Here is an 18,746-nt window from a genome sequence, read left to right on the forward strand (position 1 = left end):
GTGATCTGGTGCCCCCCACCCCACCCCAACCCTCAAGGCACACGAGGCCGGCATAGGTAACGGACTGTGATTCAGCTCTCGCTTCCTGGAGGAGGGAGCAAAATTCCAAGGAAAAAGGAGGGGTGGTGGGAGGGATGATGAGGAAAAGCATGAAAGGGGAGGGCGATGAGCTAGAACTCCAGCCAAGAGGGCTCCATTTTTTGGGCATCTGGGCCAATCTGGGGAAGATGTCAGCTGCCTTTCGGCTTTGTTGGCCCCGGGGATTGCTCTTCCAGACGCCAGCCCTGCTTCTCAGTGCCAGGCTCCCGGGAGGACAGGACGTGCCTGGATTGGAGAAGGGAGAGCCTATTTCTCTCTGGGAAAGCCCTGAGCACCCAGGCCCTACGATCCCTGCTCCCAGGGCAAAATCCTGACCTGACTTCTGGAGGAGAAGGGAAGCCTAGGAGAAGGAGCCAGTCTATCTGGTCTCGAACGGGAAGAAAACCCAGAGACTCACCCCTCCGCCCCTCTCCACCCCCGCCGGGGTCAGACACGATGTTAAATCCTCCCAGATGGGCACCGGAAGCAGTGTGGCCTATTGGAAAGAGCTCAGGTCTGGGAGTCAGAAGACCTGAGTTCTAATCCCGGCTCCACCGCTGTATGCTGTGGAAGCTTGGGCAAATCACTTCACTTCTCTGGGCCTCCGTTCCCTCAATTTTAAAATGGGGATTAAGATTATGAGCCCCGTGTGGGGCAGGGACTGTATCCAATCTGATTATCTTGTACCTACTCCAGTGCTTAGAACTGTGTCTGGCACATAGTAAGTGCTTAGCAAATGCCACAGTTATTATTATTATTGGATGGGTGAGAAATGGCAGTGAACTGGTAAAGTGTCATTTATTTGCAAGGCTACTGAAAGGAAGGTTTGGGAAAACTTCTTCCTTCCTCTCCTCCGGCTCTTCCCTGCCCCTGCCCAGGAATCTCGAGGGAACGTCCCTTTCTAGACTGGGAGGCAGGTGACATCTTCTCCTGGATTCTCTGGCGTCTGATAGGATGGAGCTCTCTTGCCTCGGGGCCAGATCCCGGCTGTCGTGCCCACAGGCATTTCTGGGCAAGCTTGGGCTACTGGCAGTCTAGCTGTATGAGGACCGGCTATTTTGCTGACCCAGGAGAGGGTTTGAGGGATGGCATACGGGAGGACCAAAGAGGACCAGCCCCTGGAGGCTGGAGAGAATGAAAAACGGGGATGGCACACACCCTCGGGGCAGAGCACAGAGTCACAGGGACTGAAACACAAAGAGACGCACACGAGGAAACATAGGCCAGGGTGAAATTGGAAAAAAAAAGAATCAAAAGGGCCAGAGCTTTTGCACTTCTTGGATCTACTGTGAGAGGGTGGAACCCTCAGTATTTCTTCAGCGCTTCCTACGTGCCAGGCGCTGCTGCGGTAGATACCAGCTAATCAGTTTGGACACAGTCCTGTCCCACATGGGGCTCACAGTCTTAATCCCCTTTGGGCAGATGAGATAGCCGAGGACCAGAAAAGTGAAACGACTTCCCCAAGGTCACACAGCAGATAAGTGGCAGGGCTGGGATTAGAACTCAGGTTCTTCTGATTCCCAGGCCCGTGCTCTTGCTCCAGTGCTTAGAATAGTGCTTGACACATAGTAAGCGCTTAACAAATACCATCATTAGACCACGCCGAGAGCAGGAAACATATTCATTCATTCAATCGTATTTATTGAGTGTTTACTATGTGCAGAGCACTGTACTAAGCACTTGGGAAGTACAAGTTGGCAACATATAGAGACGGTCCCTACCCATCAGTGGGCTCACATATCTAACTCTATCGTACTCTCCTAAACGCTTTGTACAGTGCTCTGCCCAGAGCAAGCACTCACTTTCACTGCACCCAATGGATGTTCAGTAAATGCTGCTACTACTACTACTATTACTACGACCACTACTGGCTCCAGCCTCTGTCTGAAAGTGAGTCCGTTTCCTCCTCTCAAGCATTGGACTGAACTCAATTTTCAAAGCGTCCAGGAAGGAAGACTTGAAATGGTGGCTTCTCTTCTGTTAGGACTGAGGCCTAGAGTAATTACCAGGGAGGGGAGGAAGGGAGAAGGGCATATTTTCCTGGACAGAGGAATGATCCCTCCTAAAGAGGGTCTGACCATACAGACCCATGCCCCCAAACCTCCTTCCTGGGGTTCAGCCATATGGAGAAGCAGCGTGGCTCAGTGGAAAGAGCCCGGGCTTTGGAGTCAGAGGTCATGGGTTCAAATCCTGGCTCTGCCAATTGTCAGCTGTGTGACTTTGGGCAAGTCAATTAACTTCTCTCGGCCTCAGTTACCTCATCTGTAAAATGGGGGTTAAGACTGTGAGCCCACTGTTGGGTAGGGACCGTCTCTATATGTTGCCAACTTGTACTTCCCAAGTGCTTAGTACAGTGCTCTGCACACAGTAAGCGCTCAATAAATACGATCGAATGAATGAATGTATAAGACTGTGAGCCCCACCTGGGACAACCTGATCACCTTGTAACCTCCCCAGCGCTTAGAACAGTGCTTTGCACATAGTAAGCGCTTAATAAATGCCATCATTATTATTATTATTATTATTCTTACTTCTTACTCTCCCCTCTGTCACCTATGCATTGGATTTTTTAAAATGCCATTTGTTGAGCACTTTCTACGTGTCAAACATTGTTCTAAGGACTGGTAAGGTACAAAGTAATTAGTTTGGACACAGTCCCTGTCCTATGTGGGGCTCACAGTCTAAGTAGGGGGGAGAACAGAGGTCCAGAGAAGTGAGGTGACTTGCCCAAGGTCACACAATAGACAAGCAGCAGAGCCGGGATTAGAACCCAGGCCCTTCCGATTCCCAGGCCAGTGCTCTTCTCCACTAGGTCTGCTCCTTCCCAATTGATACGCAGTTTAATGTACTTATTGATTTTATTATCAGGATCTGTCCCCTATAAGCATTTGATACTGACCCTACCCTCTGCTCCATAACACTTTTGTCTATATCCATCTTTCATTTGAGCGCCTCTCTCCCGCTCCAGGCTGTCAGCTCCTTGTGGTCAGGAAATGTGTCTACGAACTCAGTTGTACTGCACTCTCCCAAGTGTTCAGTCCAGTGCTCTGTACATCATAAGCGCTCAATAAGTAGTATTGATTGATTGAGCGTGGGACTCCCTGGAAGGTTCTAGAAAGTCTGTCCCTGGCTACTCCCGGCCCCAAGACCCTCTGACCATGGTTAGCCGATCCTGTGGCCCCATTGCCCGGGGTGGGGGGCCAAGGGATCTGAATCATTGGCTCATCTAAGAATTCTGGCTCTGCCACTGACCTGCTGAGTGGCCTCGGGCAAATCATTTCACTTCTCTGGACCTCAAGTCCCTCATTTGTAAAATAATAATAATAATAATAATAATATTGGTATTTATTAAGCGCTTACTATGTGCAAAGCACTGTTCTAAGCGCTGGGGGGAATACAAGGAGATGAGGTTGTCCCATGTGGGGTTTACCGTCTTAATCCCCATTTTACAGATGAGGGAACTGAGGCACAGAGAAGTGAAGTGACTTGCCCAAGGTCACACAGCAGACATGTGGGGGAGGTGGGATTCGAACCCATAGCCTCTGACTCCCAAGCCCGCACTCTTTCCGCTGAAGACTGGGAGCCCCAGGTGGGACAGGGACTGTGACCAACCTGATTCGCTTGTGTCTGTGCCAGTGCTTAGTACAGTGCCTGGCACATAGTAAGCACTTAACAAATCCCACAAAAATAATTCTGGGTTATGCACAGTGGTCCCCAGGGCAGTCTCAGAGGGCACTGCCTGGACCTGCACTGTTTCCTGAATCTCACCAGTAGGGAAGAGGAGGAGGATGGGTTTGGGGTGGATTGGGATGGCTCTCCCCCCAGCTCTCCACCTTCAAGGCCCCACCCAGCCTTGGCAGCATGCGTAGTGGACAGAGCACGGGCCTGGGAATCAGAAAATCGTGAGTTCTAATCCCAGCTCCCCTACTTGTCTGCTGTGTGGCCTTCAGCAAGTCCCTTCACTTCTCTGTACCTCAGTTACCTCAACTGTAAAATGGGGATTAAGACGGCGAGCCCTGAGGGGGACAGGGACTGTGTCCAACCCGATTTGCTTGTATCCACCTCGGCGCTTCGTACAGTGCTTGGCACACAGAAGCGCTTAACAAATGGCACAGTGATTATTATTTACGTTTGGGCCCAAATCTCCAGGTCGGGAAGACCAGGAGAGGGCATGAGGCTGGGGGAGGGCTGGGAGGGAGGGAAACTGCTTCCATGGAGCCTGGAATGGAAGCAAAGAGACATAGAAAGTAACAGCGAGGGAGCTAAGGAGATAGGCAGAGAGGCGAACAGACTGGCAAAGAGAAGGTCCCTTGAGACTGTGGAGAGGGAGAAAGCGAGGTGATGGGAGTGGCAGAGGAAGGGGTGTCCTCCCACCCCCACCCCAGAATGGCCTCGGTTCCCCGAAAAGCAGAGCACAGGAAGCTGTCTGGAGGCGAGTGGGGCGGGCGGAGGGGTAGGTTGGGGGCGGCGATCTCTACCTTATAAGCCACACGAGCTGGGCATTTCTTCCCCAAACCTAGCGGAGGGGACATGTGCTTCAGCATCTCAAACATGTCATTGTAACTGATTCGCCCGCTGGCAACCGATTGGAGAGAGGCCAAAGCAGGATACGGGAAATCAAAACGAAGGAGGGAAACATCAGGGCAGTTGTGGGGGCGGAGGGGGGGAGAGGAGAGAGGGGAAGGGGGTCAGACGAGAAAACAGATATCCAGTTAATCAGATTTTTCATTAAGAATTTAAAAAAAAGAGGAAAAGGAAGGTAAAATGAAGGATTTCTCTGCTTTCATTTTCACTGTGCTTCTCCCCCCTCAATGACCATCTTCACCCCCTCCTGTCACCCGTCCTTTGTTCTCGGCGTTGGTGGGGCAGGTCTCCCAGAACGTACCCTCTAATACACTCTAGAGAAGCAGTGTGGCTTAGTGGAAAGAGCCCGGGCTTGGGAGTCAGAGGTCGTGGGTTCTAATCCCGGCTCCGCCGCTTGGGGACTTGGGCAAGTCACTTAACTTCTCTGGGCCTCAGTTACCTCATCTGTAAAATGGGGATTAAGACCATGAGCCCCAAGTGGGACAACCTGATCACCTTGTATCTATCCCAGCGCTTAGAACAGTGCTTGGCACATAGTAAGTGCTTAACAAACACCATCGTTATTATTTACATCGGCAGAGAAATCCCGAGGCCGAGTCATTTTTGACTCTTTCTTCCCTGAGGTGACAGGATGAGATGATTAATGTCTCAATCGATAGATATGGATGAGGGACAGTGGTGGGGGGGGTGGCGGATAGGGTTGGCTTTTTCAGTGTAGTTCCCTACTTTTCTTGATTTCTCAGAAATACCAGGATAAGGAGCGACTGGTTGAATTCCCCAGGCCGGGGACCGACATTTGTCAGGGTGGAGGACGCTCCGGAGGTAGCCCACCTGAATGACTTTGATTTCCTTCGCTTGCTTCCAATTGATGTTGAAGCCCAAAGGTCAAAAGAAAAAGCCCCCAAGGAGGGAAAAATCCTCTTTTTAGGAGGGGGGTGAGAAAGGGCCCGGATTAGCAGGGGCCGGACCGCAGATCGTTGTTCTACTGTCCTCTCCCAAGCGCTTAGTACGGTGCTTTACACACAGAAAGCGCTCAATAAATACGAACGAACGAACGAATGGATGAACCGTGGGCGAGGCCAGCATGGGCAACCGGCCGGGGCAGGGTGGTGGTTCCCTGGCGGAAGTTCTCTCACCCTCCCTGACCGTTCTGGATAAGCTCCGTCTCCCCCACGACGTCTCTCTGCTTCTGGCCCCAGGACAAAGGTCAGGTGTCTCTCTCAGGCCTCGAACTGACTTTTCCTTCCCAAGGACCTCGGTGACCACGGCACCGGGGGACAAAGGGCGGGGGACTTCCACTCCCCCGTACCCGGCGGGAAGATTCAGGGATGAGGTAGTGGGGGTCCTTTGCTCCCTGCTCAGCTGAGCGGGAAAGGAAGTCGAACCACACTGGAGGGGCAGAGAGAGAGGCCCAGGCTAAATTAATCCAGACTCCCCCCAGCTCTTCCCAAGCCAACACCTTCTTAGACTGGTGAGGGCCCTCCAGGGCTCAAAAACCCTGGACGATTCTCTCTGCTGGAATCTGGGCGTTGACCAGACGGGCACGGAGGTGAGGGAGAGCTAGGTGTTGGCATGGGAGGTCCTGGTGTGGAGTCTGCTCCGGGCACGGGCCCGGGGGTCTGAGAAAGAAGCTTTCACTGTGCCGTGCCATGTGCTCTCCTGGGATGGAGATCTGGGCAGGGTGATTTTTCTCCAGTCCCCCTGGGGTGGCAGAGGGAACACTGGTGTCCCGGTTAGGGGGTGGGGGGTGGCTTAGGGACTGCCACCCACACAGAATGGCACCTAATTCAGTCCCACTCTCTCTCTGGTGCTGGGCAGCTACTTCAGCTCAGCCTCTATTTAAGTTGCTGGTACCCCGGATGGATGGAGAGGGTTCTGCCCATCTTTCCCTCCCTTCTGTCTGATCGGCTGCCCCTGGAGCTCCAACTAGGACAGGGGACTGACCAGAATGGGGTGCCCAAAGCTGAGCTGGTTCCGGGACCCGCTCCCAAAATGTCATTAATGGTGATGACGCTATCGACAGAGACATTAGGCGGACTATAAGCTCCTCTTCTAGACTGCGAGCTCCTTGCGGGCAGGTAACGTGCTTGCCGGCTCCGTTACAGTGTACTGTCCCCCAAGCGCCCCGTCCAGTGCTCTGCACGCGGTCGGCGCTCGCCCGGTCTCGCCGACGGCGCCGGTGACGATGACGTACCAGGCGGCCGGGTCGTACTCGGCCCAAACACGGATGAACTCGTCCAGGTGGTGAGGGCCCAGGATGGATGAGTCTCGGGTCAGGTACTCGAAGTTGTCCATGATCACCGCCACGAAGAGGTTCAGCATCTGCACGGAGCCAATCCATCAGTCAGTCAGTGGCATATACTGAGCGCTTACTGTGCGCGCAGCACTGGGCTAAGCGCTTGAGAGAGGACAGTACAACAGAGTTGGGAGACCCGTTACCATTATTATTATTATTACTGTATTAGTTAAGTGCTCGCTCTGATAATAATGATAACTGTGCCTCAGTTCCCTCATCTGTAAAATGGGAGTTAAGACTGTGAGCCCCACGTGGGACAACCTGATGACCCTGTAACCTCCCCAGTGCTAAGAACAGTGCTTTGCACATTGTAAGTGCTTAATAAATGCCATCATTATTATTATTATTATTATCTACCAACTGTGTTGTATTGAACTCTCCCAAGTGCTTAGTATTGTGCTCTGCACATGGTAAGCGCTCAATAAATACCCTTGATGCATATATGTATATATGTTTGTACATATTTATTACTCTATTTATTTTACTTGTACATATTTATTCTATTTATTTTATTTTGTTAATATGTTTTGTTTCGTTGTCTGTCTCCCCCTTCTAGACTGTGAGCCCGCTGTTGGGTAGGGACCGTCTCTATATGTTGCTAACTTGGACTTCCCAAGCGCTTAGTACAGTGCTCTGCACAAAGTAAGTGCTCAATAAATGTGATTGAATGAATGAATGAATCATCATTTTGCAAGGTATTTTTGTAATGCACCGATGGTGCGTTTTGTAGAATCTGTGGGGATTGGGGTGGAGGAGGAGGTTGGGAGGCTTGGACTTACCAAAAAGGAACAGAGGAAGATGAAGGAGACAAAGTAAAAGTACGCAAAGTCGCTCCCACATTCGTTCTTCAGGTGGGAGGCGGGGTCGCACTCGCGGTTGCTCAGACACGACAGCATGATTTCGTGCCAGGCTTCTCCCGTGGCGCTCCTGCACGTGGGGAAGATGGAGAGGCAGGGAAAGATAGGCCTGATCCCAATTAATTAATGGTATCTGCTGAGCACTTACTTAGAGCTGGGGAGGGGGCGGCCCAGGTCCTGAGGGGTGCCCACTGTTTGGACCTCAGCAGCTCACACCCGGAGCTTAATCCCAGTCCTGTCCCTCAGGGTACCGCCCGAACCCCCATGGGATCTAAAAGGCTAGGACCAGCCGGCTTCGTGCCAGCAGCCCAACCCTTGGGGTCCCAGAACCCTCTACAGGAAGGGACAACCGCCTTGGGGAATCTGAATGGCGGGGATCCCCCCGGACGGTGAGTCCTTCCCTGCTTTGTGCCTTGTGCTTTCGTGGACAGGGTGGTCTGGGTGGGGGGGTGGGGGTGGGGGTCCACCTCCCCTTGAGCCTCTGCTTCCAGGATGTGCACCGCCCCACCTGGAGGGAGATGTCCTGTCCGTGCAGATCGCTGGTCCCCCCAGAAGGCAGGAGGCAGCGTACGCGCCCCAAAACACGGACCCGCTGGTTGGGAATGTGTCTGGGTTATGTGGGGACACGATGGAGCACTCCCGCGCACCCCGGGGCCCAGGGACCCCTAGGGAGATGCTTAACCTAGGGGGCTGTCGGGGTCCCGGGCAAGGACGCCCATACCTGAAGAGCAGCATCAGGGCTTGTAAGAAGGTGCGGAAGTTGTTGTGCCGATTGATGCTGGTGTCGTCGTCCAGGGCGATGTTGCCGAACACCTGGAGGGTGGGGGGGAATGCCAGGTTAGCCATGAGGATGCTGGGCCAGGCCTCGGGCCCTCTCTGTGGTGGGATTTTCCGCCGCTCGCGCATGCGTGCGCGGGTGTGTCTGTGTGCACGTGCAGGCCACGTCCCCCACCCCGTCCCCCGGCTCACCTGCATGCCGATGATGGCGTAGATGAAGAACAGCATGGCGATCAGCAGGCAGACGTAGGGCAGAGCCTGTGGAGAAACCCGCCCCGGGGCGGGGGGCCCGGTCAGTGGGGGGCCTGGGCGCTCCCCAAGATGGCGAAGGTAAAAGCCCACTGGCGGCCCTCTCATCCGTGTGGAGGGTGAGGGGATGGAACGACTTTCCACTCAGTCCCCGAGGCCCTCGCCCCCGGCTGGGCCAGGAGCAGCGGGAGAGTGGGATCCAGAAGTCCGTTCCCAGACTAGGCCGAAAATCTCTCCCTGCTCCCAGGGGCCGAGAGGCCAAGCCCCTGGTTTCTCCCCTTGAAGTGCTCTTCTCAGACTCTGACCGCCCAGCCTATGGGTTTCGGAAAAAGGTGGGACGCACGTGGACCGCACCCCCGTCCATCTACGCCCCCACCCCGGTCGGGGTGGGGGGTCCCCTCTCTGCCCCCTCACGGCTCGGGGAACCTCCGCCCACACGTATCCCATCGTGCGTCGGTCCCGAGCCGAGGCGGCCGTCGCTGGCCGAGGGGCCCAGGGGCCTGCACCCTCTACCCTCACCCTGAGGCGGGTGTGACTTTGGGCAAGTCACTTAACTTCTCTGTGCCTCAGTTATCTCATCCGTAAAATGGGGATTAAAAATGTGAGCCCCCTGTGGGACAACCTGATCACCTTGTAACCCCCCCAGCGCTTAGAACAGTGCTTCGCACATAGTAAGCGCTTAACAAATACCATCATTATTATTATTATTTATTGTCCCAAGCACTCGGTACAGTGCTCTGCACCCAGTAAGCGCTCAATAAATACGACCAAGTGAACGGGGGCTGCCCCAGTCCGAAGGCGTCCCTCCTCTCTCCCCGGCCCGGCACGCACCTTGAAGGACTGGACGAAAGTCCAGAGCAGGATGCGGATGGTGTACCCTTGCCTCAGCAGTTTGATGAGCCGGGCAGCCCGGAAGAGCCTCAGGAAGCTGAGGTTGATGAAGTTGTTCTGGGGGAGAGGAGAGAGCTTTCTCGGACCCGGAGAGCCTGGCCCCCCCAAGTCTCCCGGCCCCGCCGCCCCAGAGAAAGGGGGTTCTAAAAGAACGCAACCGAAAACCAAAAGAAAATCAAAAATTACCGCTTCAAGGTCTAAGCAGCAATCGGCCACCAGAAAACCTTCCAAAAGAAACACTCGGTCATTGCAAATCACTTTCCCATGCAGCAAATCAGAGAGTGCCCCCACTCCACACTAGAGCCAGCTCTTCGCGGGGGACAGAGGAGAGACGCCGGCCTGCCCCCTCTTTCAGCTTCCGGGGCAGAGCGGGGTGCCCGGGCCTCCGAGGGGGGGGGGCGGGGGCGCCTTGGACCTCCCTGCCTCTTTGGAGGACGCCCCCGGGGCCTGCTCTCGGGGGCCGGAAAGGAAGCGGCAGCCTGGCCCTTCCCCCCGCCAGCTCTTGTGGGGGGCGGTGGGGAGGGTCTCCTGGAGGAGCCCACTGTGAGGCAGGGCCGGCGCCGGGGCCAGGGTCCATGTCGCCCCACCGGCATAGGGTGGGGAATTCGAATGGCTCGACGGCAGGACCTCCAGAGACTGACCCCCCGGAGATGGAGACCCTCGCCCCCGGCTGGGCCAGGACCAGCAGAAGGGTGGGATCCAGAAGTTCGTTCCCAGACTAGGCCAAAAATCTTTCCCTGCTCCCAGGGGCCGAGAGGCCGAGCCCCCGGCTTCTCACATGAGTCTCTGAGCCAATGTGGCCAAAACCCTTGTCCCTGGGGTCAGCAGGGAGCCGGTGGGCGGGGGTCTCTGTCTCTTCTGCCTGACCTCCTTCCTCCACGCCCCCGCCCCGCACCCGAATGCCCTGAGCTCTTTGGCTTCCCCCAGTCACCCAGGGGTGGGCTGGCTCGGGACCCTCCGGGGTGGGGTTCGGGGGTTGCCCCGGGCCTGTAGTGGCCAGCCAACCCCGAGCCCTGGCCGCACACATACACACACACACAGACACACACACACACACTGCTTTCTCAGAGTGAGGGGGCCTGGGGGCCTAATGTGATCGATTTTCAGATGCGGGCAGCTCAGAGTTAGGCAGAGATGGTGAATCAGACTCAGTCCTCAAATCAAGAGAAAAGAGGGAAGCACACGATGGATGAGACAGCGAAAGGGGGACGGAGGGAAGACGGGGGTGGCGTCCAGGCAGCAGGGCAAAAGGGCCGAGCGCAAGCTTGGACTCTCCCGGGCCGCTCGCCCACGGCCGGACTGCTGGGGCTGCCCTTTGGAGATGGAGGTGGCAACCCCACAACTTCCTCTGGCTTCTTCCCATCGCCCTCCCCTCGCTCTGAGTCCTTCCCATTATCCGGCTCTCCCCCCGCCTTCTCCCCACCATCCACCCGGCCCCTTGCTCGGGTCTCCGCCTGGTCTAGGGGAAGGGACCCAAGCCTCCGAAGACGCCTCCTGTGGGACCCGGGTCGGGATGGGTGGGAAGAAGGGCAGAGCTGTCCGGATCCAAGATTAGAGGGGGTGGATGGGCAGGCAAGTCTTCGTCTGAGGCCAAAGACCAGTATGGATGTGATGGGGGGCTGAGGCAGGCCAGTGGAACTCAATTAGAAGCAGTGTGGCCTAATGGATAGAGCACGGGCCTGGGCAACAGAAGGATCTGGGTTCTCATCCCGGCTCCGCCACGTTCCTCCTGTGTGACCTTGGGCAAGTCACTTCACTTCCCCTGGGCCTCACTTCCCTCATCTGTAATAAGGGGACTAAGACTGTGATCCCCATGTGGGACAGGGACTGCGTCCAACCTCATTAGCTTGGATCTACCTCAGGGCTTAGAACAGCATCCGGCACACAGTAATAGTAAATGCTGAAACAGAGACCAGAAGCAGCATGGCTCAGTGGAAGGAGCCTGGGCTTTGGAGTCAGAGGTCATGGGTTCAAATCCCAGCTCCACCACTTATCAGCTGTGTGACTTTGGGCAAGTCACTTAACTTCTCTGTGCCTCAGTTACCTCATCTGTAAAATGGGGATGAAGACTGTGAGCCCCACGTGGGACAACCTGATCGCCTTGTATTCCCCCCTAGCGCTTAGAACAGTGCTTTGCACATAGTAAACGCTTAACACTATTATTATTATACCATTAAAAAAAACCCAAAACCAAATAAAACTTGGAGGCTCTTAGGTCAATCAGGCTCTGGTTAAAATGCTTTGCCCAGATGCAAAATGAGGTGATACTCTTCCAGTTCACCGGGACGTCTCAAATCTCTTCCACCTTTTACCCAACAGACTTCTGGGGGGCAGGAGGGTGGATTCTGCCTCTTAAGCAGCCTTGCAAATAAAACCAAGCATTTACCAGCCCACCTCGTTTTTCCTCCCCCGCTCACTTAGAGAAAAAACAACTCGCCCAACCCCACGCACTCGGTTCAGTGTTCTGCAAACAGTAGACCGTCAGCTCCTCGAGGGCAGGGATCATGTCTACTAATGCTATCATGCTCTCCCAAGTGCTCGGTCCATTGCTCCACCCAAAGTAGGTACTCAATAAATCCAACCGATAGATTGATGGACTGATGATGATGATGATGGCATTTGTTAAGAGCTTACTATGGGCAAAGCACTGTTCTAAGCACTGGGGAAGATACAAGGTGATCAGATTGTCCCACGTGGGGCTCACAGTCTTCACCCCCATGTTACAGATGAGGTAACTGAGGCCCAGAGAAGTTAAGTGACTTGCTCAAAGTCACACAGCTGACAATTGGTGGAGCCGGGATTTAATAATAATAATAATAATAATGTTGGTATTTGTTAAGCGCTTACTATGTGCAAAGCACTGTTCTAAGCGCTGGGGAGGCTACAAGGTGATCAGGTTGTCCCACCGGGGGCTCACAATTTTAATCCCCATTTTACAGATGAGGTAACTGAGGCCCAGAGAAGTTAAGGGACTTGCCCAAAGTCACACAGCTGACAGTTGGCAGAACTGGGATTTGAACCCATGACCTCTGACCCCCAAGTCCGTGCTCTTTCCATTGAGCCATGCTGCTTCTCAAGGCAGCAGCCTTGAGAAGTTCCTGAGAAGTTGAGAAGCAGCCTGGGAAGTTCTGGTCCCACAGGTAGGGACCAGAGAAACGCAGGACATGTCAGAGTTTGGCCAAACCCACTAGAAAGGAAGCAAGAGTGAAGGAATCGAGTGGCAGCCCGCCTCGACCGCTCCTTGGAGCCCGGCCCGGTCCGGCGCGGCCAGCAGGGCAGAGCGGGCTGGCAGGCCTGGGGAGAGTGCATCGACTTGAGTCCGGCCACCCCCTTCCTCCTCTGCACCGGACCTCCCCGCTCCACTTCCCGGCGATCCCGGATCAACTCCCGGAGGGCGATCGCAGTCAAAGTAGGGGCGGCCAGGCCCAGCTCCGGGGAATCTCGGGAGCAGGGAGCGGACCGGCAGCGCCCGGTGGCACACACAGCGATGGTGGGGGTGGGGGGGCCGCCTCATGCCAAGCCCGAAGCCCCGACTGAGCATGCGGTGACCCGGGTGGCATGCAGGATAGCCGGGAAACGTCCGGTGGCAGGATTTCACGCATCCCTCTGCCCACGAGATCAGCTGAGGGCTACCGTGCCCACCCTCACCCTCTCCAGCCAAGCCCGACCCGATCCCCGGCTTGGCGTGATTCTGGTTTTGTGTGGCACAAGAGCAGACTGGCATCACGGGTGCGGCACCGGGGTCTGCGTCCCCTCACCCAGATAATCCAAACTGCACCCGGGGGGTTCCCAGACGCAGCCTGGCCTAGCAGAAAGAGCCCTGACTTGGGAGTCGCAGAACCTGCGTTCTCATCCTGGCTCGGCCAGTTGCTTGCTGTGTGACCCTGGCTAAGTCACTTCACTTCTCTGTTCCTCAGTTTGACTGCAAAATGGGTATTAAATCCTCTTAGACTGTGAGCTCTATGTGGGACAGGAACTGTGACCAATGTGACAAACTTATATCTACCCCAGCCCTCAGAACAGTGCTTGACACATAGTAACAAATATCACAAAATAATAATAATAGTAACCCTGAGCCTCCCAGCGTTCACTTAACCCTGAGAAATGAGTTAAGCAGTTTTGAATGTCCTTTTGAGCTTCCGCTGTTCAATGGTATTAGGTCCCTGCCCTGACCCATCTGAAGAAGGGAGCAGCTGGAAGAATCAGGATGGAGAGGCCATGTGTTCTAGGGGAAAGAGCAGGGAACTGGGCTTCTGGAGGCCTGGTTTCTAGTCCCGGCACTGCTATTTGACTGCTGTGTGACCCTGGGCAAGTCTCTCGACCTCTCTGGGCCCCAGTTCCCTCATTTGTAAAATGGGGATCTGATACCTGTTCTCCCTCCCTCTCAGTCCTATGTGGGATAGAGACCGCACCCACACTGATCGCCTTGCGTGTTTCCCCCAGTGCTTAGCACAGTGCTAGTCACATAGTAAGTGCTTCACAAATCCCCTTGTGAACATTTACGAGGATAGAGCGAACTTACTGGTAATCGGCCCTGAAGTGACCTAAGGACTGCGCTTAGTACAGTGCTCTGCACACAGTAAGCGCTCAATAAATACGATTGATGATGATGACTGCTTAAAGCGAACAACAAAGGATGTTACCCTCAATCGATTGTATCTATTAATCAGTGGCATGTACTGGGCACTTCCCGTGTGCACAGCACTGAACTAAGCACTTGGGCAAGCACGATTCAACAGAGAGAATCCCTGCCCACAAGGAGCTTCTGGTCTACTCTTGTCTGCCCTCAGCGCTGAGGGGCTTGGTGGAATGGAAGAATTATTTGGGGGGGTGGGAGGGGCTGAGCCCCCCAACGGACACTGGTGGTGGGGTGAGGGGGCACTAGCCACAGGGAACTACCTCTGATGGCCCGGCGCCTCCATTTGAGTGGAAGCCCCTTGCGGGCAGGGATCGCAAAAACCCGTCTCTGTGTTCTATGGTCCCAATGTGTAGTACAGCGGGTGCTCGATAAATACCGTTGCTGCTTCCCCAAAGAGCTCGTGCCACAGAAAACCCAGAAGCAGAGGAAAGAGACAGAGAGAGAAGCCAGTGCTGTCTCTTACCACCTGCCGGGGATTGAGAAGGAGGTCTAATGGAGGCTGAAGGGTCTCTGAACCTGACCGACACTCCCGACCTCCTTACCCTTCCCAGCTCCAGGCCCCTGAGGGAGCGTGGAGCTTCTCCTCGCCTCTTCTTCTCCTTTCCCTCTCCTCTCCCTCTTCCTCTCCTCTTCCCTTCGCCTTCCTTCCTCTTTTTCCTCTCCTTTTCTCTCTTCCCCTCTCCTCCTCTCCCCTTATTCCCTCTCTCTTCCCCTTTCTTCATCTTTCATTTCCTCCCCCTTCTCTTTCTCCTCTCGCCTTTCTTCTCCTCTCCACTTGCCTCTCCCTCCTTTTCTCTCTTCCCCTCATTTCTCCTCTTCCCCTCCCTTTCTCTCTCATTTGTCCCTTTCTCTTGCCTTTCTTTTCCCCTCTTTCTCTCTCTTCTCTTCCTCTTTCCTTTCACCTCCTCCCTTTCTTTCTTCCTCTCCACTTTCCCTCTTTCTCTTCCTTTCCTTTCCTCTCTCCTTTCTTCTCTTCCCTTCCCTTTCTCTTTCTTCCTCTCCACCTCCCCTTTCTCTTCCTCTCCCTTCCTCTCTCCTTTCTTCTTCTCTTCCCCTCCCTTTCTCCTTCTTTCTCTCCTCTTCCCCTCCCTTCCCCTCTCCTTTCTTCTCCTTTCCTCTTCTCTCTCCTTTTCTCCTTCCCTCCTCTCCCTTCATCTCCTCTCTCCTCCCCTCCTCCTCTGGCCCTCACCCCGCCTTATTTCCCTCCCCTCCCCGGCCCTTCCCGGCCTCCGCAGCTACACTGGGGTCGGAAATACTGCCCTGGACGGTTTCCCCGCATCACCCCCTCGAGCGCGGAGCCAGGCGGAGAGCAGGCGCTCGGTAGCCTCTGACTTGCTTCAAGGAGCCCGGTGCCCGAGGGGGAGAAGCGACACAGAGGAGGGCACGAGTGAATGGGCAGAATGCGGGCACAGGCAAACGCTGAGAGCTGGTCACCGGTGCATTCGGAAATTTCAGTTAAAGAACCGAAGGAGAAAGGAAAGAAAAGAGATCAAATAAAAGCCGAGAATTTAAAGAACTGTTTAAATTCATGAAACCAACCGTGTCCTATATGTGATGTTGTCATGGATGGATAGTGGCAATATTATTTACAAATTAGGGCATTTTTGAGTAGCAGGAGCACAACATACAGACGGAGACATGGGTTTTCGCATTGTATGTTGATTGGATGGCGTGATTCAGCAGGTAGGTTAAGTAAATCAAGAACAAAAACAGAAAACAAAAGAGAAAATGAGTCATCAGGACAGCAAAACACTCAAACTCTGAACATTTCACTGGAAAAAAAATGTGTTCGGGTAATTATTCAGGTTTTTTTTTTCTAATGCATCAAACCAAAACAGATTGTTTTGAAACTGGAAAATACTATCGGCATTTCCTTTGACCATTTTGAATCTGGAAACATTGAGTTTCTTTCTCTTTTTTTTTTCCCCAGGCAGAGAGAAAGATGCCAGCTTGGTATTTCCTTGTAATTCCTCAAGGGAACTGCTTTCGGAGAGCTCCTAACCCCAGCTTCCTCCGGCTGGGTTTGGCCTCAAAGATCGAGGAGAGAAAATGACGCTCAGGCCATATCTTGGCTTGAGGGAGATGGCAACTGACTTCATCCTCAGAGGAAACCACGCTCACCGGAAAAGAAAGGCACGGAGCCTCAAGTTGGCGTTGCTTGACTTTATTTTTGGAGCTTTGGATGGAGTGAGTGGGGCTAAGGTTAGGTTAGGCTAAGATCTGAGCGGGAAGCTGGGCCTAGGGGAGGAGATTCAAACGAAAGTGATTCCCTTTCCCTGTGGGCCAGAAACCTAGAAGTTGGACATCAATAAGATTGACCAATTTGTTGCCAATTTGTACTTCCCAAGCGCTTAGTACAGTGCTCTGCACATAGTAAGCACTCAATAAATGCGATTGATGATGATGATGATGACCCAGGAGGAACAGAATGAAAGCTACGTCTACAGATGTCTCGGTCCTTGGCTTCTTCTCAAAGCCCTACCCCGAGGCGAGACTGCAGCAAATCCAACGAAATGAGAAGCAGCACGGCCTAGTGGATAGAACCCGGCCCTGGGAGTCGGAAGGGCCTGGGTTCTAATCCTGGCTCTGTCACTTGTCTGCTGTGACCCCGGGAGAGTCGTTTCACCTCTCTGAGCCTCAGTTCCTTTATCTGTAAAATGGGGACTGTGAGCACCATGTGGGATATGGACTGTACCCAACCTGATTAGCTTGTACCTGCCCCAGTGCTTAGAATGGTGCCTCGCACGTAGTAAGCGCTTACAGATACCATTAAAAAAAACACGTGGCCAACTTGGGAACTGAATTAACAGAACTCCATTGGCCTTTACTCCCTGGACCGGGCCTTCTTCACCGATGACCCACCGGCTGGGATTTGACTGTCCGGCTAACTTCAATCACTCAATCAGTGGTATTTATTGAGCGCTTACTATGTGCAGAGCACTGCATTAAGCACTTGGTAGACACGACAGAGCAGAATTAGCAGACACGTTCCCTGCCCGAAACAAGCTTGTAGTCTAGAGGGGGAGACGGACGTTAATATGAATCAATAATTTATAATATATAATTTAGAGGTAGGTACAGTGGGGTTGGGGAGGGCCATGAATAGCAAATGTCCAAAGGTCACAGATCCAAGCGCCCAGAGGACATGGAAGGGAAACAGAGATGGGAAAAAGAAAACTGCTTCTCAAAGGACATGTCAACGAGATGACCAACTAAGCCCCAGAGCCCTTTTTTCTTTCTGAGCAGCATTCCCCACCGTGCACTGGTTTCCGTGATAGACGGATTTTTGACATGGTACTTTGGGTGAGTTTTGGAATACATCCCTGCTTGAGCAGGATAAATGATGAACAAACTGGCTGGGGCTTTCCGAATTGGGAATGATCGTCCAACACGATCCAGGGTTTACCACAGGTGAGGGCCAGAGAACCCCCGGAGAAGTCAATACGGATTTCTGTCTTTTTCTGTTCGGGCTCCACTGCTCATCGGAAAATAGAGTCCCGAGAAGGAAGGATGGGGAATTTTGCAGTCTAGACCTAACACGTATAGAAAGACCTGGACACAAGGTATGGGGGAGGTCTACGAATCCATGTGCCTACCTGTATATATGTAGAGGTGATTAATATATACCTGGGCACCTCCAAGGTAGCATGTTTGTGCAAATGGATGTGAGTTACTAGTTACGCGACCCCCTGAACATCTCCTCCAAGAAGCCTTCCCTGATGAAGCAGCGTGGCTTAGTAGAAAGAGCCCGGGCTTGGGAGTCAGAGGTCGTGGGTTCTAATACTGGCTCTGTCACTTGTCAGCTGTGTGACTTTGGGCAAGTCACTTCACTTCCCTGTGCCTCAGTTACCTCATCTGGAAAATGGGGATGAAGACTGTGAGCCCCATGTGGGACAACCTGATTACCTTGTATCTACCCCAGTGTTTAGAACAGTGCCTGGCACATAGTAAGTGCTTAACAAATACCAATATTATTATTATTATTATTATTATTATTATTATTAAGCCCTTTTATCCCAGCTGGCTCTCCCTTCTGTGTCCTTTTCCCAATTGGATCTGTGACCTTTGGACATTTGCTATTCCTATTCCCATTGCTATTCGAGGGCTATTCCCACCCTCTACCCCACAGCCATCATGTATCCATCTTTAAATTATATATTAGAACTTCTAATTATATATTAGAAGTTGCTCGCTTATTCATTTTAATGTCTGTCTCCCCCTTTTAGCCTGTAATCTCACTAAGGGCAGGGAACGCGATTGCTAATTCTGATGTATCGTGCCCTCCCAAGCGCTCGGTCCAGTGCTCTGCGATAGTAAGCGCTCAGTAAATACCATTGTTTGATTGATTGATGTTTGCATGGCACGTGAGTGAGAG

General features: G+C 53.4%; 1 protein-coding gene across 1 annotated transcript in view; it reads right to left on the reverse strand.

Moving 5' to 3' along the window:
* The window catches only part of CACNA1B (calcium voltage-gated channel subunit alpha1 B), a 203,806-nt gene that overhangs the window by 19,823 nt on the left and 165,237 nt on the right, over nt 1–18,746 (reverse strand). The window contains 7 exon segments of the mRNA XM_038767811.1: nt 4,557–4,653; nt 6,857–6,984; nt 7,738–7,885; nt 8,537–8,628; nt 8,785–8,850; nt 9,673–9,789; nt 15,911–15,916. Coding sequence (XP_038623739.1) covers nt 4,557–4,653; nt 6,857–6,984; nt 7,738–7,885; nt 8,537–8,628; nt 8,785–8,850; nt 9,673–9,789; nt 15,911–15,916 — 654 coding nt within the window.

The sequence above is a fragment of the Tachyglossus aculeatus genome, chromosome 27 (assembly GCF_015852505.1).
Source record: "Tachyglossus aculeatus isolate mTacAcu1 chromosome 27, mTacAcu1.pri, whole genome shotgun sequence".
Lineage (NCBI taxonomy): Eukaryota > Metazoa > Chordata > Mammalia > Monotremata > Tachyglossidae > Tachyglossus > Tachyglossus aculeatus.